The sequence below is a fragment of the Caenorhabditis briggsae genome (genome assembly GCF_000004555.2).
Source record: "Caenorhabditis briggsae complete genome, chrIII, whole genome shotgun sequence".
NCBI lineage: Eukaryota > Metazoa > Nematoda > Chromadorea > Rhabditida > Rhabditidae > Caenorhabditis > Caenorhabditis briggsae.
This window is the reverse complement of record NC_013490.2, coordinates 2,245,144-2,266,902: the sequence shown is the minus strand read 5'-3', so window position 1 is coordinate 2,266,902 and position 21,759 is coordinate 2,245,144. Positions and strand designations below refer to the sequence as shown.

Genomic DNA, 21,759 nt, shown 5'->3' with positions numbered 1-21,759 from the left:
AAGATGGGCTACTGTAGGTAAGGCTGATTGCTCATTTCGTAGAAACAGGAATTCTGATTTTCTGACGTTATCAAAGGCATGTGAAATGTCCGGGAGCTCATTTCCGATGATTTCTAGAGCTCAGCTATCACAGTGAAAGCTATTAAATTTCAAGCATTTTCAGAATCATTTCGTGACCCCTTTCAAGCCGAAATATCGATTTTTCGAGCATTTTCAGAGTATGCTAGTTTAAGCTTCGAAAAAGCATTGTTCCCTACTTGTAATCCGGGCCTTCGCGGGCCCTACCATAGTTTCTTTCAGAATCAAAACTTTTTGAACCAACTCAATCAGACGTGATAGAGCTCCACGAGTACCACAAAACGGTATTATTTGGAATACTGTATCTTGTCTATGAACAGAGTTACAGATTATAAAGTGGCTTTTCTCGCAGGGCCTGCTTTTTTTTGTTCCTTTTGCTCCGTAACTCTGTTCATAGACAAGATACAGTAATCCAAATAATACCGTTTTGTAGTACTCGTCGAGTTCTCTCATATCCGATTTAGTTGGTTCAAAATGTTTTGATTCTGAAAGAAACTATGGTAGGGGGGCCCGCGAAGGCCCCCGGGAAAGGCCCGGATTACAAGTATGAATTTTTCAGTGGTTTTGACCCATTTTGAACGGAAAATCATCAAATTTCACTATTTTCCCAATTTTTGCATTTTTCAAATCCCATTTCCAAGCCCCAAATTTGTTGCATTTTTATGTTTTTTCCCGACTCATTTTTCGTCGTAAACAGCTATTATTTGAAGCAACAAATTGGTCATTTTCGAGTAGTTTTCCCCTATTTTTGACCCCTAAAATCCGGTATTTATCGTCAATTTTTTATGCATTTTTTTTTGACACCAAGAAACCTTCGATTTGAGCATTTTTCATGTTTTTCGACTTATTTTCGTCTTTAAATGACGATTCTAGGCGACAAAATAGTTCGTAGTTTTTTTGACCTAATTTTGCCCCCCCCCCCCAAAACGTCTATTTTTGACCCTGAAATTGATCTAGAAGATTGCTTCTTCATTATTACACACACACGCACAAAAATTCGAATAAGTTCAGAATAATGAATCCATGGCTCCTCGGGTGGCTTTAAAAGAGAACTGCGAGCTCCTCGACGGACTACAGTACCCCTCTTGTCTCCAGTGGAACTTCCATCCTGTGCCGACCCGGATACCGTAACCTTCTTGAGTCCCTTGAGTCCCTTTGCATTTGCCTTCGTATTGAACTTTTGCCAACTCTTCTTCTCTCCGTCTTTGATCGAATCCAGCTCTTTCTGTTTCTGTTGTTTCTTCAACATCTTCTGTCTGCGTCTCTCCTTCTCCGCTTGCCACTCCTTCTTTCCGTGTTGATTCGATGGTCCTGCCGCTGATTTTGTGTTGTCGAATGCGTAGTTTTTTCGCTGATTTTCGGGTGGCAGTTGCAGATCCGATGGGTCCACGATCGTTTTTGTGCCCGATGCTGGAAATTATTTTGGTGAGAATTGGCTCGAGAAATGACTGAAAAATAGCTAGAAAATCAGAAAATTAGTCTGAAATTGAATGAAAATCGCTTAAAAGGGCCGAAAAAGACCTAAAAAGGGCTAAATATGATGAAAATCGCCCAAAAATCAGTCAAAACCGGCTGAAAAAGGCGAAAATAGCTGAAAACAGGCCGGATAGGACTAATTTTCAGCCTTTTCGGTCATTTTACCCTAAGTTAGGTCAATTTTCAGCGATTTCTGGCTATTTTTTAGCCTATTTACCTCGATTTTCAGGGTTTTCCGGATAATTTAAACCCAATTTCAGGTCAATTTGAGGCACTTTTCAAAGCGAATTTTCGCCTTTTTCGGTCATTTTTACCCGATTTTGAGCCAATTTTCAGTCATTTTTGTCCGATTTTCAGCGCGTTTTTAGTCATTTTTACCCAATTTTATGCCAATTCCAGGTTATTAAGGAAAAATTGATGGAATTGGCTCGAAAAATGACTGAAAAATAGCCACAAAATCAGAAAATTAGTCTAAAATTGACTGAAATCGGCTAGATTCGACACGAAAATAGATCAGAAATATGCCTAAAATGGACTAAAAATAGGCTAAAAATAGGCCAAAAATGGTCTCAGCATTTTTCCATCCATTTTCGATCAATTTCAGGTTTTTCTAGGCGAATTTTCAGCATTTTCGGGCAGTTTTAACCCTATTTTTGACATTTTTAAGGATCAAATATGTCCAAAAAGAGCTTTGAAAAAAGCGAAAAATCGGCATAAAATAGGCGAAAAAGGACGAAAATAGGCTAAAAATACCTGGAAAAAGCTGAATTAGCTAAAAATAGGCCAAAAATGGTCAAATTTTTTGCCAATTTTCAGCATTTTCAATCCATTTCCGGTCGATTTCAGAACTAGGTTAAGAATGAGCCAAAAATGGTCCTTAAGTGATCAAAATTGTAAATATTTCCCAGAATTTGGGTTGGTTTAGGCCAATTTTCAGCATTTTCAGTCATTTTTTACTCCATTTTGAGACAATTTGTGGCTATTTTCAGCCATTTTAAAGTCATTTTTAGCCGATTTTCAGCAATTTTAAGCTTATTTTGAGCCCATGTTAGTCCGATAATCAGGGTTTTTTGAAGTTTTTTGAAAACGGTCAATTTTCCGTGTTTTGAGCTTATTTCAGGTCTTTTAAAGCGAATTTTCAGCTTTTTTTCAGTCGATTGTCGTCATTTTTTACTGTATTTTAAGCCAATTTTCCGTTGTTTTCAGATCATTTTAGTATGATTTTCAGTCAATTTTTAGTTATTTTTTACACTAATTTTTGGTCAATTTTAGAGATTTTAATGATAGGCTCAAAATTAGTTTAAAAATGGTTCAAAATAAGCCAAAATAGACCGAAAATAGGCTTAAAACAGGCTTAATCAAGCCTAGAAAGGAAAAAAATGTCAAATTTTTATCTTAAAATCGGCCGAAAACGCCCAATTTGGACAGCTTTAGGTTTTTTAAAAACGGTTTCGGCTTATTTGGAGTCAATTTGAGGCCGTTTCGGGCGTTTTTGAGCCACTTGTGGGGTCAATTTTAGGCAATTTTCAGTCATTTTCGGCCAGATTTCCGTGTTTTTGACTGATTTTAGAGCAATGTTTCCAGCCAATATCATATAAAAACTCACAAGTAAAAGTGATGGCCACACCGGCGGGTGTCAACGAATCGATTCTGGCGAAAACCTTTTTTCCATCCGGATGAGGAGCGATCACACGCTCGCCGACCTGGAAAATCGATTTTTTCAGAAAAAAAGTTTCAAAAAATTCAAATTTCCCGCCGAATCGCTTTCTTACCGTCCATTTATGAATGACTTGTGGTGTGACGAGTGCCTTCTCCGACGATTCGGCTCGATCCTTCTCTTGGAGATCTTCCTGAAAATTGATTTTTGAAAAAATTCGAATTTGCCGCCTAAATTGCCTACCTGCAACTCAATAATCTCGGTTAAATCGGTTTTCAACTTGTGTAGCTCCTGATTATCGGGATCACCGAGCAACGCCGCTTCGACTTGTTGTAATTGCAATTTATAGGTGGCTAGCTCCTCTTCCATGGCTTCTAAACGTTGAAAATTCGATTTTTTCGGGATTTTTTAGTGGAAAAACGAGAAAAAACGAAGAAAATTGAAGGAAAATGAATGAAAATCCGAAAAAAAACCGAAGAATAGGTGACGAGAGAGCACGACGCAGAAAAATCGCGAAACGCGCCAGCATGGCGCGTTTTGCGATTTGCGCGGGAGCTTTGAATATGGAAAAATTTGTCTGAAAAGCCTCGAAAACTAGAATTGTAAAACTAGAAAAAATCAATGAAATATGTAAATTTACCGAAAAATGTATTGATTTCAACACAGAAAAATACAAAAATACCAAAGCATAGCCAGAAAAAGTACCAGAAATGGTTTGAAAAAAAATCAAAAATCCTTTGCAAAAAGCGAGTTCTCCTCTAGCCCCAACATTTTCACAGCATTTTCCCATAGCAGATTTTGACGATCCTTTGCCGAAAACGGTTTGTACTCCTCGACAACCTTGCCAACTTCCAGCTCGCCCAATGGGAATGGATAGTCGGTGCCGAGGACGATGTGGTCCTGGAAAATAGGACTTAAATAGTCTAAAAACGATTTATTTCTCTTTAAAATAGTTGAAAACTCAAGTAAAAAAGGTTTGGGCCCATGTGGAATCGAACCCCGGTGCTGAGATTGGCAGGCAAAAGTGTAGCCACTGAGCTAGACAACGCACTGATGGGAAGGCGGGCGGAGGGCGTAGACAAAGGTGTGGTGAGGGCGCCAGCGGCGCCACCGTAGTCTAGCTTCTTTATAAATTGAAAGCGCAACTAGCCAGACAGTGTCTCTATGGTGTAGTGGATTACATTTTTGACTTTCAATCTCAACACCAAAGTTCAATTCCTCCCGTGCGGAAAACTCTTTTTGCTTCTTTATAGAACCAAAAAACCCACTTTTCCGACAGTACTGATGAGCAATTCGAGTGCTGCTGGATCATGAACCAGTGAATCCGTCCAAAGTTTCCCATCCAATTGATTTGGAGCCACTTGGCAATCCCCAGCACACAAATCTGGCCGAACATTCCATCCATGAGAAACTCGGCCACGAATAATTGGGTATGAGCCACCGCCATGGGCGAAACAAAAGCGGATATTCGGGAAAAGGACCAAAATATTGCCCATTAGAACGGAGCAAATCGCCTGAGCAGTCTCAGATGGCATTCCTACTAACCAAGGCATCCAATACTTCTGAAGACGTCCATCCCACATATGCATGTCCCATGGATGAACGAATAGGACCACTGACAACTCCTCACACACCTGAAAATGTTTTCCTGGTACCGTAACTCTTTGGATTTTGCTCTAAATTGAAAATTATATACATTTTTGAACTTGCCGCGTTAAGAGCTTCAAAATGAGTACAAACATGACTATGTTATTTTAACGTTGAAATTTTGACTTTAAAGGCGCATAGGGGTCTAAAAATTGAAAATTTGGAAAGTAGGTCATGATTATACTCATTTTGAAGCTCTAACTATGAGAAAACCAAATCTGGATACAAAATTAGAATTTAACAAGAAATAAATGCGCTACGGCGTTTCTAGTAACAGAAGCTGTCATTTTTCAGAAATTGAAACTACTGTAACTTGGCTATTTTTTCTTCAAACCTGAATTGTTTAATATTTTTGGATTCAGTGCACAAAGAGCTTCAAAATGAGCATAAACACGACTAGGCTTCACCCTTTTTGATTTTCGACCATTTTTGGATTCTCCTATGCGCCTTTAAACCCCAAATTTCAGACTTAAAGGAATATGGCCAAGATTATACTCATTTTGAAGCTCTAAACGTGGTTAGTTCAAAAATTGCAAATTTTTAGTTTCTGGAGGAAATTTCAATAGTAACAGTAATTTTAAGTTTTAGTCTGAAACTTTCAGTTCATTTTAGCATCATTCCTCCGACGTTTCTCACATTTAAAAGTCATTTTGACGTAAAAAATCGCATTCGAAAAAATTGAGAAATGCGTCAACGATAAATAATAAATGGGTCGCCGAAAAAGAAGAAGCGACCCAGAATTTTTGGAATTTTTGATGAATCGTACTTTTTTTTGCGGTCCCATATTCACTTTTTTCCCCGGAAACTTCTATTTAAAAAAAGAATTATTTACCTTATAAAGAGGCCAAAAATCCTTATGATCCAGTGATCTTTCGCCAACGTGGGACCCGATTTCAAATCCTCGCATTCCCAGGGAGTAGCATCGGCGGACTTCCTGCAAAAATTCTAGTTTTTGAGGGCTTAATTTTGATTTTTAGAATGTATATCATAAAAATTTTTAATCAGCAAGTCGGGAGCTTCAAAATAAGCCTAAACATGCCTAGTTTTGGTTGAGTTTGCCATTTTGGAAAAATGGTCCGGGTATCGTAACCTGCCAAATTGTGGTCCGATCTTGAAAAATTCTAGATTTTTGGGTTCAGCATGTTTAGAGCTTTAAAATGAGTATAATCATGACCATATTCTTTCAAGTTTGAAATTTGGGGTTTAAAGGCGCATAGGAGACTCCAAAAATGGTCGAAAATCAAAAAGGGTGAAGTCTAGTCGTGTGTATACTCATTTTAAAGCTCTTTGTGCACTGAATCCAAAAATATTAAACAATTCAGGTTGGAAGAAAAAATAGCCAAGTTACAGTAGTTTCAATTTCTGAAAAATGACAGCTTCTGTTACTAGAAACGCCGCAGCACATTTATTTCTTGTTAAATTCTAATTTTGTATCCAGATTTGGTTTTCTCATAGTTAGAGCTTCAAAATGAGTATAATCATGACCTACTTTCCAAATTTTCAATTTTTAGACCCCTATGCGCCTTTGAAGTCAAAATTTCAACGTTAAAATAACATAGTCATGTTTGTACTCATTTTACAGCTCGTAACGCGGCAAATTCAAAAATGCAAGAAATTTGGAGTTTGGAGCAAAATCTAGAGAGATACGGTACCCTGAACATCAAACTATAAAATTTTGGACAAGCTTGGCATAAATGCATGTATTTTGGAATTTAGAACCGGATAAACTATAACTTATGTTTTTTTTGGCTCTTCCCACATTGAGCTTTTGAGAAAATACTTTGGTCCATTTCGAAAATTGGAAAAAAAATTTTTTTCGAAAAAAAGTTTACTTTTACTTTTGGAAATCCAATCCAATGGGATGGATTTCAAAACCTAAAATTATGGGATAAACAAAAAGATGGATTGCTTTATACTCAAAAATTTCGAAAAATTGCATCTTTTCGAGTATTGCAAATTTTTTTGAAAATCTGAAAAATTGAAACTACAGTAACTCAAATAATTGTTGTTCGATTTTGAAAATTGTTGCATTTTTGAATTTAAAACAAATAGAGCTTTGAAATGAGTATAAACATGCCTATGTTCCTTTAAAATTGAAATTTCGAGTTTAAAGGCCCATAGGGGGGTCCGCAATATGAAATTCGATGAAAGTAGGTCTTGTTTATACTCATTTTGAAGCGCTTTCTAAAACAAATAAAATGGTACTTGTTTCACAAATTTTGAAGCACAATGAAACGAGTTACGGTAGTTTTTGACTTTTCGAGGTAGGACCCAAAAATGAAAATTTAAAAAAAAAAGGGCTTGTTTATACTCATTTTGAAGCTCTCAACAAGACAAATTCAACAAAATTAATATTTCTCAATTTCAGACAAGATTTCAAAAGTTATGGTCCATTTTATCAATTTTAGCACTTAAATTTTTTCAAAAACTTGTAACTTTGTCGGTTTTCAACATTTTTGAGTTTTCTAAAATGGAAAATATGTGAAACAGTTTTAAAAATTAGGGAAATACTGAAAATTCCAAGTAACAGAATTCATAATAAGGCAAATGCTCTCAAATGCAAAAATACCAATTTTCTTGATTATTAAGCTAAAAAACACGGAGTTTTTGGATTTTTTTTTTGGATTTATAGGATTTTCAGGGTTTTTTCTAAAGTTTCAAAGATTATTCAAATTCAAATTTTTTCCAAAAAGTTGTACTACCCCTCCAATTGCTTCTCCCACACCGTTCAAATTCAATAAATTCTTCCCCGGGCTCGCCCCATTTTTTTTTCTTCCAAATAAAAAAAAAACTTTGCTCTTCTTTTTTTCCCATTTTATTTCCTCCCATTCGTCTCCCTTCGGGAGCCCTCCTTACCAATAAAAAAAGAAAAGTGCTCCAAAAATTTTTTTTCGTTTTTCTCAAAAAATTTTCTCCCCAATCTTCCACCTCCTTCTTCTTCTCCTTATTTTCCATATGCATATTCAAAACCAATCATTATGATGAATTCATGGGAAAATAGAGTCTTCCGGAATAACAAAATGTTTTTCTAGAAATTTCCATGGAAACCATCGGAAAACCAAGCTTTTGGCTTCTAAAGAAGAAATCTATTATTCAACTTTCATACATCTTTAAAACTAGAGGTTTTTCAAAAAAAAGTGTCAATAGAGCATGTTTGCATAGTTGATAAGGCGTGCAAAAAACCGAAAAAAGACAATGGCACTCGGTGGGAGTCGAACCTAGGGGTGTCGGAACGCAAGTCAAAAGCGTAGACCAGTAGGCTACAGCGCACATTGAAGGAGTGAGCGCGGAAAGTAGCAATGAGAGTGGGGGGGTCTGTGTGTCGGCATATGCTGTTACATATGCGCTGTGTGATGTAGTGGGCTACGCCTTTGCTCTTGGTTCAGAAGGTCAGGGGTTCGATTCCTAGGGAGGCTCATTTTGCTTTTTAATTATTTTGAAATTTTTTAAAGCTTTAGAAGGTTGATCTAGAGTTACAGAAGTTTAAAAAGTTCACAATTTCTAGGAAAAATTGTCTCATAATGTTCTTGAAGGGCTGATTCTTTAAAAACCCTTTTTTTCTAGATTAAATGAAAAAGCTTTTGGAGATTTTAAATTTTTTGGAAAATTAAAATTCCCAATTTTCGGTTTTCGGTTTTCCCTATTTTCCTCTTTCTCCCAGTCTAGCTCTAAAAAAAGAAAAAAAATAATAATTCCCCTCCTTCGGAGTCGAACCCGGGTAGCTAGATTCCTAGCCGTCCCTTCCACCCACTTCGCCATGGCTCCCTAGCAACGACCTCCCTCTCTCTCCCTCCCTCTCTCTGCTTCTCCCTCCTTTATCACCGACCTCCACCTATCTGCCCACCGTGTGCCGCATGGCCGAGTGGCTTGCGCTTTTGCCCACCACTCCACACCTCCGGGTTCAAACCCGCGGTGGTCCTATTACGTTCAAATCCTTTTTTGCTTCTTTTGCCAACCGGGGCGTGGCCTCCCTAGTGTCCCGCCCTTTCTCTATACAACTCGGGGGGGGGGGGGGGGGTGTCTTCAACCAACTCATCTTTCACCAATTCTTCTTCTTCCCCCTCCGTTTTTGCCTCTTCGTTTTAAAGGAAAAAGAGCCGTACGACTACTAAGAAGACGTGCTGGATGGGGGATGAGACAGACGGGTGGGGGGGGACGTCTTGGAAATATTTAAAGAGCGAGAGAGTGCCAGACACATTGACGGACATACGAAGAAGAAGAGGAAGATGTCGTCTTCTTCTTCTTCTTTTTTCCTCAAGAAAAGGAGTCAAAAGGCTAGTTGTAAGAAGAGAAAAAAAAGTGGGCGGAGCCTATTTTGGTGTGTATGTGCTCTGCTTTTCTTCGTCCTCGTCTTCTTCTTCTTCTTCTTCTTGTTCTCCTCATATTTTTGCCCGAAATTTTTTTTTTGAAAATTCTCAAAAAAAATTTTTTTTTCAGAAAAGAAAAACTTCAGGTGGTTTTTGGGGCGGAGATTTCGGATGCACTGTAATCAATGCACTATCTGCAATTTCTCTCCCTCGCCGTCCTACTGCTTATGTGTAACGCCAGGTAGGTCTTGACTTGGCGCCAAATTCGAATTTTACATAAGTTTTTTTTTTGAAATTTTCGTTTTAGGCCTGTTTGGGCTTTGCTAGTTTAAAAATCTGAAAATTTCTCTAAATTTCCAACATCTTAATCTAAAAATTGTCGAAAATTTTCATAAATTTTTACTTCTCAAATAGGCTCATCCATCATTTGCAGCTCAAAACTGTCAAATTTCAAAAAAAAACATTTTGAAATTTTTTCTAAAAGTTCAAAAATTCCAGAAAATCAGTATACCGTCGAAACTCGCCGAGTCTGCGTCGACTCACACGAAATTACGATTGGGAAGTGGACGAGCATGGTGCACTACGACCGATTATTAATCCAGCGAAGGTACAGTAATCCCCGGAAGAAAATTCCAGAATTTTCTCGATTTTTTTCAGGTGGAAAGAGCCACAAAAAACTGCGCCAACGATTCATTCATATTGGGAACGATAATGAGCAATTATAATAGGCACAAGATTCCCGGCGGGCAGGTGAGTCCATATTATTTCAAAAAAAAAATTTTGTTCTGTCGAATGTTTCCCCCAAAAACTACAAATTTCAAGCCTAATCTCTGAATTTACTTCAAAACGGTTATCGTATTCGAAATCAGCGTGAAAAATGGGTCTAGAAGCACTTTTCTAGAAGTTTCTAGCTCGATTTTGAAATTTTCCAGGTTACTGTAGCGCCAAAGGTACGCAAACACACCAAACCCAAGATCTTACGACACTTTGAGCTAGACAGTTGAAAATTTGAACTTGGACTAATTCTGGGGTGTAAGATTCGAATCTGGAAATGGATTTTTTCTAGAAAAATTCGGTTTTTCGTAATTTTCAAAATTTTGAACAAAAATTTTCCTCCGAAAGTTCCGAATTTCCAGCTAAACTTTGGATTTTGACAAAAATATTATCAAATTCAGAATCAGCGTGAAAAATGGGTCTAAAAGCACTTTTCTAGACGTTTCTAGCTCAATTCGGAATTTTTGCGGGTTACTGTAGCGCCAAAAGTACGCAAGCACACCAAACCCAAGATCTTACGACACTTTGAGCTAGATGGCTGGAAATTTGAACTTGGACTAATTCTGGGGTGTAGAACTCAAATCTGGAAATTGATTTTTCTAGAAAAATTTGGTTTTTCAGAAAATTCAAAATTTTGAAAAGTTTCAAAAAAAATTAAAAAAAAAAATTTTTCCAGGTTGAAGTTTCTGTTGAAGTATGGGTACAAGAGATCACAACCATTTCAGATATCACATCGGATTTTCAGGTAATAATCTTAATTATCGATTTATTGATTTTTCAAACGTCTTTCAGCTCGACATCTACATTTATGAAACATGGCATGATCCAGCACTGAATTATGCATTTCTGAATCCATGTAAATATAATCTATCATTGAATTCGGTCCTTTTGGAGAAGCTATGGACACCAAATTCGTGTTTTATCAACTCAAAAACTGCCGATATTCACAAATCGCCGTTTCCCAATATATTTTTGATGATTTATGCGAATGGAACTGGTGAGTCTTTGTGAGCGGAGCTTTTTAAAACTAAAAAATGAGATTTGTCTAACTGAGACCTTCAAAATGAACTTAAACATGACCATTTTTGGTTCAATTTGAAATTTGTCGAAATTCCCAAATGTTCAGGGTACCGTAACTTGGTTCATTTTCAGACGAATTTTGAATTTTTTGTATTTTTGAATTTGGCATGTTTAGAGCTTCAAAATGAGTATAAACATGGCTATGTTTCTTGAAATTCGAATTTTCCAGTTTAAAGGCGCATAAAGGGTTCGAAATTTCAATTTTTTGGAAACTAGGTCATGATTATACTCGTTTTGAAGCTCTTGGCGTACTAAATTCGAAATAAAAAAAATCATCGAGTTTAGAGATGAAACAGTCAGGTTACTGTAGTTTTTGGTTTTCAAGTTAGATGTTCAGGGTACCGTAACCTGGCTAAACTTGGTCCAATTTCAAAAATTTTTGTATTTTTGAACTTGACATGTTTAGAGCTTTAAAATGAGTATAATCATGACTTTTCTACCTTAAATTTGAAATCTGGGGTTTAAAGGCGCATAGGAGACTCCATAAATGGATGAAAACCAAACTTTGAGGGATATAGTCATGAGTATACTTATTTTGAAGCTCTTGACGTACAAAAGTCAAAAATAGCAAAAATTTCGAGTTCAGTGCAAAATTTAGAAAGATACGGTGGTTTGAAAACCAGGGAGTAATTTCCTGGTCAGATGTTCAGGGTACTGTAACTTGACAAGTTTTCGTACGAACTCAAAATTTTTTGCATTTTTATATTTGGCATGTTTTGAGCTTCTAAATGAGTATAAACATGGCTATATTTCTTCAAGCCTGAATTTTCGACTTTAAAGGCGCATAAAAGGTTCGAAATTTCCAATTTTTGGAAACTAGGTCATGATTATACTCATTTCAAAGCTTTTGACGTGTTGAATTCAAAAATGTAAAGTTTTTTGAATTTTGAGCAAAATGAGCCAAGTTACTGTAGTTTCTTTTTTAAGGTTGAAGGTTTAGAGACGCAGAGAAAGAAAAAAGAGAAAAAAGTCAGAATATTATAGTTTTTTTCTGGTTGAAAAACAAGAAGATGGAATACATTTATCTCGTCATTTTTTTCTAAGAAAAACAATAACAAAAAAGTCTAGGTCCAGTGGGAACTGGAAAACTCTCTTCAAAAAGAAACTACAGTAACGTGAAATATTTTTCTCTAAACCTGAAATTTTCAGTATTTTTGAGTTTCATATGTCAAGAGCTTTGAAATGAGTATAATCATGACCTAGTTTCCAGAATTTCGATTTTTGGAGGGACCATGCGCCTTTAAATCCCGAATTTCGAAGGAACAAGGTCATGATTATACTCATTTTGAAGCTCTACACGTGCTTAATTTAAAAATATACCATTGTTTGAGTTTGGATAAAAATTAGTCAAGTTACGGTACTTTGAACTTCTAACTTCAAAGTTCTGTGAATTTCAAAATTACTGTAATATGGCTAATTTCGCTTCAATCTCAAAACTTTTTTTACTTTTGTATTTAGCACGCCAAGAGCTTTAAAACGAGTATAATCATGACCTAGTTTCCAAAAAATTTGAAATTTCGAACCCTTTATGCGCCTTTAAATTCGAAAATTCAAGTTTTTGCTGACCTAGTCATGTTTATACTCATTTTGAAGCTCAAAACGTGCTTAATTCAAAAATACAAAAATCTTTGGAATTGGACCGAATTTAGCCAGATTACGGTACCCTGAACATCTAACTTGAAAATCAAAAACTACAGTAACCTGACTGATTTATCTCTAAACTCGACGATTTTTTATATTTTGAATTCAGTACGCCAAGAGCTTCAAAACGAGTATAATCATGACCTAGTTTCCAAAAAATTGAAATTTCGAACCCTTTATGCGCCTTTAAACTCGAATTTCAAAGTTTTTCAAATATAGTCATGTTTATACTCATTTTGAAGCTCTAAACGTGCTTAATTCAAAAATGCAAAGCATTTTGAGTTTGAACCGAAGTTGGTCAAGTTACGGTACCCTGAACATCTAACTCGAAGACTATCGATAACAAAAACTGTTTGTATATATGCAAAAAATTCCTTTTTTTTTCGCATTTTTTCGACAAAAAACCATTATTTTAATCTCCTTTTCTTTCATTTTTCAAACATTTTTTTTCTGCATTTTTTTTGTTCCTCACCGCCCGACGGGACACATTTTCTGATTCTAATCTTTCCCATTTGAGCTATTGATCCCCCTTTCAAAGGGGAAGAAAGGAAGAAAAGTGCAAAAAAGCTTTAAATTTTTGCACACACGAAGAAACTCACTCTGTTTTCTTGAGGGGGTCTCTGTCTTCTTTATCTCCTTCTTATTTTTCGAAAATCCCCCATGGGGAAATTTTCTGGAGGACCAACGGACCAAAAAAAAGGAGAAGAAACAGGGAAGAAGGGGAAAATTGTGTTGTACAAACTAGAGCGAAAATATGATGAAAGTTAAAAATAGCAAAAAAAAAGAGGGAAAAATTGATTTTTCTTGTAGTTTGTCATTTTCAAAAATTTTCTGAAATTTCAGCAACACAATTTTTGTAACTTCAACAGTATTACATATTATTTGGAAGCTCATAAAATTTGCTACAATTTGATATGATTTTCATAGGAATTGGTTGATTTTGAAAGAAGTTATGTGCCTTTACAAAACATTTTCTTTCTTTTTTGAGCATTGTCTGGAATTTTATAAAATTTCAACACCTGAATTTTGGCATATCATAGAGCATTGTATATTATTTAAAGCCCTTAAAATTTCCTACAGTTTGGTACAAATGCTATAAAAATTTGGTTAATTTTAAAAGAAATTATGCGCTTTTCAAAGTTTGCCTCCATCCAATATTGTGCATCGACTAAATAGTTTTTTAAGGCTCATTTTTTCGAAATTCTGTCGTTTATCATGAAATTTTTAGCAAATTATAGACAATTTTAAGGGCTTCAAAATAATCTGTAACAGTAATAAATAATTCAAACAAAAATTTATGAAAATCGGTTAAAAAGGAAAAATGTTATGGATATGTTCAAAATGGAAAACTTGGAAAATTTCTAAATTTTAAAAAATTGACGAACTGTCAGTTACTTATTCTGAAAGCACATGAAGTTTCCTACATTTTTATGTTAATTTCATACGATATTCGTTGATCCTGAAAAAAGTTATGCGCCTTTAAAATAATTGTTTTCATTTTTGAGAGCATTTTCAAAAATTTTCTGAAATTTCAGCAACACAATTTTTGTAACTTCAACAGTATTACATATTATTTGGAAGCTCATAAAATTTGCTACAATTTGATATAATTTTCATAAGAATTGGTTGATTTTGAAAGAAGTTATGTGCCTTTACAAAACATTTTCTTTCATTTTTGAGCATTGTCTGGAATTTTATGAAAATTTCAGCAACAAAAGTTTTGTAACTTTGGTAGTATTATAAATCGTTTAAAAGTCAATAGAATTCCCTACAATTTGATATAATTATTGAAATAGTTTGCTGATTTTGAAAAAAGTTATGCGCCTTTAAAATAATTGTTTTCATTTTTGAGAGCATTTTCTAAATTTTTCTGAAATTTCAGCAACAAAATTCTTGTAACCTTAATAGTGTTATAGATAATTTTGAAGCCCATAAAATTTTCTACAATTTGATATAATTTTCATTAAATTTGATCCATTTTGAAAATAGTTATGCGCCTTTAAAGTTCAAACATTGGTCGATGGGGTTGTATTTTAAAGGCGCATAACTCGCTTCAAAATGGAGCAAGTTTTTTGACAAATATATGAAATTTTAGAAAATTTTAAAAGATTTCAGATTAAATATAATTTAGAGTCTGAAAATTTTCGAAACTTCTATTTTTTGGAAATTTCGAAAAATTGTCATTTTTCCATTTTCAACACATTCTAACTTTTCATTTTTAACTGATTTTTATGGTTTTTAGCTTAAATTGTTTGAAATTTTCCAATTTTTCGAAATTTCAAATTTTCGTCTTGTTCTGAAATTTTATCTATTCAAAATTTCCAATTTTCCGGGTCACGATGCACCCCACAGACTACAAAAGGCAATTTCCTCCCTTTTCTTTTCCGGAGGGGACACAAAATCTAATTTTCAAATTTCCCGCCACCACGCGGGCGCTGCCAAATTTGTCACACACAAAATTTTCTATCATCGAATTTGCATGAAATTTGTTTTTTCTTTGGAATTTGGCGGGAAAAAAACAAATAGGAACTAAAGAAAGACCACCGGCCGGTCGGTCCGGACCTTAAATTCAATTTTCTCGAAATTTCGATTTGGTCATGAGGAAAAGCGAAAAAAATGATGTGATGTGGGTCCACCAAAAAAACTTTTTTTTTCGGAAAAATTTTTTTTGGGACCACAATATTTTTTCGAAAGTTTTTCTCTTTTCAAAAATTCTGGAAAACCAAATTTTTCTTCAAAAATCCATCATCAGATTCGTGTTTTACACCCTAAAATTAGTCTACTTTCAAATTTCCAGCCATCTAACTCAAAGTGTCGTAAAATCTTGGGTTTGGTGTGCTTGCGTACTTTTGGCGCTACAGTAACCCGCAAAAATTCCGAATTGAGCTAGAAACTTCTAGAAAAGTGCTTCTGGACCCATTTTTCACGCTGATTCTGAATATGACAATATTTTTGTCAAAATCCAGAGTTTAGCTAGAAATTCGGAAGTTTCGGAGGAAAATTTTTGTTCAAAATTTTGAAAATTACGAAAAGCCGAATTTTTCTAGAAAAATCCATTTCCAGATTCGAATTTTACACCCCAGAATTAGTCTAAATTATAATTTTCAGCCGTCTAGCTCAAAGTGTCGTAAGATCTTGGGTTTGGTGTGTTTGCGTACCTTTGGCGCTACAGTAACCTGGAAATTCTCAAAATTGAGCTAGAAGCATCTAGAGAAGTGCTTCTAGAGTCGTTTTTTACGCTGTTTCTGAATCGGGCGACCGTTTTGAGTTAAAATTTAAAATTCAGCTTGAATTTCTCAGTTTTCCGCTCAAATGAGCAATTAAACCCCATCCATTTTCTTCATTTGTTTTTGTTTCTAAAACAGAAAAAAAAAGAGTTTTCTAGAAAAAAAAGGAAAAGAAAGAAGAATCTATTCGTTTAATCTACAAATAATTCATTCGTTTATCGTGACTCTTTTTCTCTTCAAATCTCAAAAAGGAGAGAAATAGTATAGAAACTTGAGAGACGCAGAGATCTTCTTCTCTTTTTTCTCTAATCGCGAAAAATGTGAATCCGTTAGCTAAATAGGACTTTTTGAGGGGTCAACAAGGGAAGTACAGTAATCCAAAAAGATTGTTTTCAGTATGGACAAATTATCGGCTGAAACTACAAGGACCTTGTATCATGGATCTCACAAAGTTCCCGTTCGACAATGTGACATGTTCGCTAACATTTGAAAGTTTCAAGTGAGTTTTTGATTCATAACTCTCTCATTTTTTGTTCTATCAGGTTGATTTTAAAAATTACAAATTTGTCAGGTAAAGGGCTTTAAAATAAGTACCCGCAAACCTATGTTCCTTTAAATTTGAAATTTTGGGTTTAAAGGCGCGTAGGAGGTGTCAAAAAATGAATTTCCTGAAAGTAGGTCATGGTTATGCTCATTTTGAAGCGCTTTTCAAAACAAGAGAGACCCAAAAGTTTCAAACGACCGTAACTTTGTCAGTTTTATTGCAGTCTCCGAAAATTTGTTATTATTGCATTTTGCAAGTCATGAGCTTCAAAATGAGTATAAACATGACTATGATCCTTCAAATTTGAATTTTCGACTTTAAAGGCGCATAGGGGGTCTGAAATTTCGAAATTTTCAAAAGTAGGTCATGTTTATACTCATTTTAAAGCTCTGAACAAGACAAATACAAAAATCAAATTTTCATAAAAGTTTGAACAAACCTGACAAAGTTACGGTAGTTTCAAGTTTGATCTTCAATTTCTCTGAAGGCGTCCACCGTACCCTATTTTCAGCTACAACACAGATGAAGTGAAAATGGACTGGTCCGAAAACGGTGTACAAAAAATGCGAGATAAAATGGAACTAGCTGACTACGAACTAGTGGATATTCACAAAATACGAAATACAGAAGTAAGTGCGCTCCATCGATAATTTTTAAATTTGTCTCAAATTTTCAGGAATATCCCGCTGGCTATTGGCACGAGTTAACAATGTCCTTTGAGTTTAAACGGCGAGCCGGATGGTACATTTTGCAGGCTTATTTACCCACTTATCTCACTATTTGTATATGTAAGTTGTCCTAAAAACGAAGCTAATTTGGCGGGGGGGGGGGGGTAGGAAATGGCCCAATCAGTGCTGGAAGGGTCCTTGTGTATTAGAAACGAAGTAAAAAGAAAGCAAAAAATATTTAAAACAATTCAACCCTAGCGGGGATCGAACTCGCGAGGGTTAGATTGAAAGTCAAAAGTGTTAGCCATTACGCCAAACGCGCTCACTCGCTTAGAGGGCGTGGAGGGTGGTAAAAAACCAATGGCGTCGCCGTGGCGGTGGCGCCGCCACCGTCACCACTACGCACTCCGCTCCTTGTGCCGTAGTGATGGCATTAGCCTACTGGTGAACAGTTTTGCCCACCAATCTCCCCACCCGGGTTCAATCTGGGTTCAATTCCTCGGAGGTGGAAATCCTTTTTGCTTTTTGTGCAGAGCACCCTAGTGACTTTAGAAATCCTTAGAAACCGAAATTTGCCAATTTTTAGCATGGATCTCATTCGCACTTGGCTCAAAAGCCATTCCAGCTCGAACAATGCTCGGAGTGAACAGTCTACTGGCAATGACATTCCAATTCGGTAATATTATCAGGAATTTGCCGAGGGTTTCCTATGTCAAGGTGAGTTATAGTGACTCCCTCTAAAAAAACTTGGATTACTGTAGGCTATTGATGTGTGGATGCTGTCCTGTATGACATTTGTGTTCTGTTCACTCCTCGAACTCGCCTGGGTTGGTTATTTATCCCGGGAAGAAGAGCCAACTGCTTCCAAAGGTCTTCCGTGCTCACAAGTTGCTCCAAAACCTGCACATCCACCGCCTGTTCAACAATCGGCCAATTCTACAGTAATCCGGCGGCAGAAACAGCCCAAAAACGAGGAGGAGAGCGCATTGCTCAGCCTTCGAGACAACGATTACGGTTATATTCCACCTGGATTTGGTTTGAATGGAAATTTGGCGAGCGCTATGAAAAGTTTCAGTTCGTCGTGAGTTTTTTTTTCGATTTTAGAACTTTAAAGGCGCATATGGGTCCAGATTTTGGAAATCAAAGAAAGGAGGTCATGATTATACTCATTTTAAAGCGCTTTTTAATAAAAATCGATTAAGACAAATTTCACCAATTTTAGAGCTCAATGAAAGGAGTTACGGTAGTTTTTGACTTTCGTGGCGGGACCCAAAAATGATTAAATTTCAAAACTAGGTCATGAATAGACTTATTCCAAAGCTTTTAATTTGAAAACTCCAAAAATGTTGATAAATTTGTAATTGGATGAAATCGAAGAGAGTTATGGTGTTTTGAAGGCAATTCTCAGCAAACAGCAAAAATTCAAACTACCGTATCTCTCTCAATTTTTCATCGAACTGAAAATTTTTGACATTTATGTGTTTGCCAAATCAAGAGCTTCAAAATGAATATAATCATGACCTACTTTCCTTGATCTTTAAAATATAGACCCCCTATGCGCCTTTAAAATCGAAAATGTCCAAGTGGGCGGAGCCTAGTCGTGCTTATACTCATTTTAAAGCTCATAACCTCGAACACTCGAAAATCTACAAATTTCCAATTTTCAGCAAAAAGGAAAGGAGTTGTGAGAATTTTAAAGAATTTTTCGAAAGTTGCATATTTTGAAGAATTTGAAAAATTTTCAGATGCTCCTGTGAGCCAACAAATGTGGTCAACATGATGCTAGACGAGGCAGAAACGATTCCAGCATCTACATCGTCTTCTTTATCTCGGTATGTGCTGTTTGGCGGGAAATTCAAAATTTTGAAAAAAAAAAACATTTTTTTTTGAAATTTTGTTTGAAACCTAAAATTTCAAAGTTGCCTATTTCTCTTCATTTTTGGTCAAAATTGATGATCTTTTTACCAAAATGTTGAAAATTTTCCATAGTTTTTGATGAATACAAATTTCAATAACGTCCCTCTTTTCAAAGTGTGCAAATTCGCTCTAAGGAACACTACCTTAAAATGCCTCAAATCCGCTCATTTTTGAGGCTAGAAACTTCGAGAAAAAGCTAAAAACCTGTAATTTTTTTCAAATTTTTTCAGAAAACAACGTCGTGAAATTCTTGCTCACAAAATCGACTCGGTATCTGTATTCATGTTCCCATTTCTTTTCGTTCTTTTCAATATTGCCTATTGGCAACATTATTTACGGGTCAACTGAGTTTTAAAGGCTTTTTTACCTCCAAAAAAGCGGGTTTTTAGATGATTTATTGATTTTTTGAAGTCTATTTTTTCGGACCAACTTTCCATTTGTAATTGCTCAGTTTTTCTCAATTTTAATATATTTTTTCTAGTCATCGAATAAATTTTTTTAATTTCAAAATTTTCAAAAAACCTACTTGAATAGCTCTTTGCACATCGTTCATTGGCAATGTGCCAAGTGGAATCAAACGGTCCGGATGTTTTTGGCACTCTGCCAACAAATCGTCATTCACGAAACGAGCCACGATCTCAGTGTCTTCGGGTTTGGCCTGGAAATTGATTTTCAGACATTCAAATGTGTGAAATCGTTATCAGCATGAAAAGAGCTTCAAAATGAGTATAAACACTACTATGTTCCTTTAAACTTGAAATTTGTACTTTAAAGGCGCATAGGGGGTCCGAAAATTCACCCAAAATTCAAAATTTTTGATAGCAGGTATTGATTATACTCATTTTGATGCGCTTTTCAAAACAAATTGAATGATATAACTTTCACTAGTTTTTAAGCACAATGAAAGGACTTACGGTAGTTTCGTGGTGGGACCCAAAAATGATAAATGCCAAGGTCATGATTATAGTCATTTTGAAGCACTCTGCGCGACAAGTACAAAAACGTTAAAATTGGCAAGTTTGAAGCAACACTGAGAGAGATAAGGTAGCTTAAACTTTACGCTTGCTCATTCTTCACTTCAAAGTACCATAACTTCCTTCTCTTTTGTCCAATTTCAAGTTTTCAAAAAGTTTTTATATTTTCAGGTTCTGAGTTTTGAAATGAGTGTAATCATGACATGTTTCTGGGAATTTTGGATTACCAGGACCCCTTTTAGAAACCACTATGCGTCGGCAAACTCAACTTTCAAACTTGAAGGAACATGGTCATGTTTATACTCATTTTAAAGCTCTCAACGCGAGCAATTCAATTTTATTATTACGTTTAGATTTGCTGAATTTTGACGGAATAAATTGGTAAAAAACCCTAATTTCTAGAACGAACTATTCCCCCAAACTTGTATCTTCTCCCGATTCTCCCCTCCTCTCCTTCTCCACCACCCCTCTCCCCCTCATTCATATACGCCTTCCCTCTCCCATTCCCAGCTGTTGCACTCTGGCGTAAGCGGCAAGCGCGCCGCCCACCGATCTTCCGGGTCGAGAGGGTTGCGGGTTCGACCCCAACGCCTGACAAATAAGTCTATGATGTTTTTTCAAGACGGGACCGACTTGTGAATGATGCATAACAGAATTGCTGAGACTTTTTTTTTCATTTTCTTTTGAATTGACCTACCCAATAAGAAAACATGACGGGTACTGTACTCAAGCATTGCACATTCACATTCGCTTTATCCATATCTGCAATTCGGGTCTCCGTATCAAAACAGTTTGGCTCAACGACTCTGAAGTTATCATTTTAATGTTTTCAATTTTTTTTCTGAAATTACCTAAAAAGCTTCCCATCCTTCATCATATGAGTAGTCCCATCTTCCTTATGATCCAAACGGACGAATCCTGGATAGCCGAACTTCTGAAAATGTGTTTATTTTAAAATTTTGAAACATTCCAGGTTACTGTACCTCTTGAAAGTCTGGAATATGCTTGGGAAGCACATGAGCGTGCACGTCGATTTTGCGCATTTTTGAAGCTAAAACATCAAAATTTTAGGTCTACAGTAATCCAAAATGAAACTTACTTGAAGAAAATTCACAAATCGGCATGGTTGGTGTCGTAATGCGGCAGATGTGTATAGATAGTTTCTTCTATCAATATCTCATTTTTCTCTAAATCTCTTTTTCTCTAGATTCGATCATTCATTCGCATTTCGTCGACATTCGGGGAAGTGATAAGATAGCGATCAGCGGATCTGAATGACCGTATCTCGGCTAGTTTTGCTTCAAAACAGAAAAAAAAATGTATACCATTGTACTTGGCTAAATAAGAGCTTCAAAATGAGTATAAACACGACTATGTTCCTTTAAATTTGAAGTTTCATATTTAAAGGCGCATAGGGGGTCCGAAATTTTTAAAAGTTCTAAAAAGTAGGTCATGATTATACTCATTTTAAAGCTTGTGTCTTGTAGAGTTCAAAACTTTTACTTTCACACATAAATTTTCACCTTCAACCAAGTTATACGTACAGTAACAATAACGACTTTTGAGTGTCAAATATTGGTTTGTACATAACTTTGCGGATTTTTATCATGTCTAAACAAAACTAATAAATTCAAATTTAACACGTCAAGAGCTTTAAAACAAATATAATCATGACCTACTTTTGAGAATTTCGAAATTTCAGACCCCCTATGCGCCTTTAAAGTCTCTATTTTCAAATTTAAAGGAACATAGGCGTGTTTATACTCATT

At 35.8% G+C, this 21,759-nt stretch overlaps 3 protein-coding genes across 3 annotated transcripts; 1 reads left to right on the top strand and 2 right to left on the bottom strand.

Annotated features, from left to right (window-relative positions):
• Positions 1–1,085: 1,085 nt before the first annotated feature.
• Positions 1,086–3,580, bottom strand: Cbr-smr-1 (the record flags this gene model as incomplete). The annotated part of the gene is made up of 5 exons (XM_045243459.1): positions 1,086–1,117; positions 1,159–1,488; positions 3,161–3,257; positions 3,327–3,404; positions 3,455–3,580. 5 exons carry the CDS (start codon positions 3,578–3,580, stop codon positions 1,086–1,088), a joined length of 663 nt encoding a protein of 220 aa, XP_045094649.1.
• A 357-nt stretch (positions 3,581–3,937) lies between these two features.
• On the bottom strand, positions 3,938–21,114 carry CBG11728 (the record flags this gene model as incomplete). The annotated part of the gene is made up of 8 exons (XM_002640934.1): positions 3,938–4,134; positions 4,494–4,845; positions 5,691–5,792; positions 19,543–19,674; positions 20,688–20,796; positions 20,842–20,924; positions 20,974–21,041; positions 21,090–21,114. The coding sequence occupies 8 exons, from the start codon at positions 21,112–21,114 to the stop codon at positions 3,938–3,940; spliced, it is 1,068 nt and encodes a 355-aa protein (XP_002640980.1).
• On the top strand, positions 9,351–19,364 carry Cbr-lgc-46 (the record flags this gene model as incomplete). Its single annotated transcript, XM_045243458.1, has 13 exons — positions 9,351–9,406; positions 9,664–9,772; positions 9,823–9,915; positions 10,616–10,684; positions 10,732–10,936; positions 16,068–16,076; positions 16,284–16,386; positions 16,943–17,060; positions 17,108–17,219; positions 17,686–17,816; positions 17,861–18,180; positions 18,845–18,931; positions 19,247–19,364. The coding sequence occupies 13 exons, from the start codon at positions 9,351–9,353 to the stop codon at positions 19,362–19,364; spliced, it is 1,530 nt and encodes a 509-aa protein (XP_045094648.1).
• Positions 21,115–21,759: the final 645 nt, after the last annotated feature.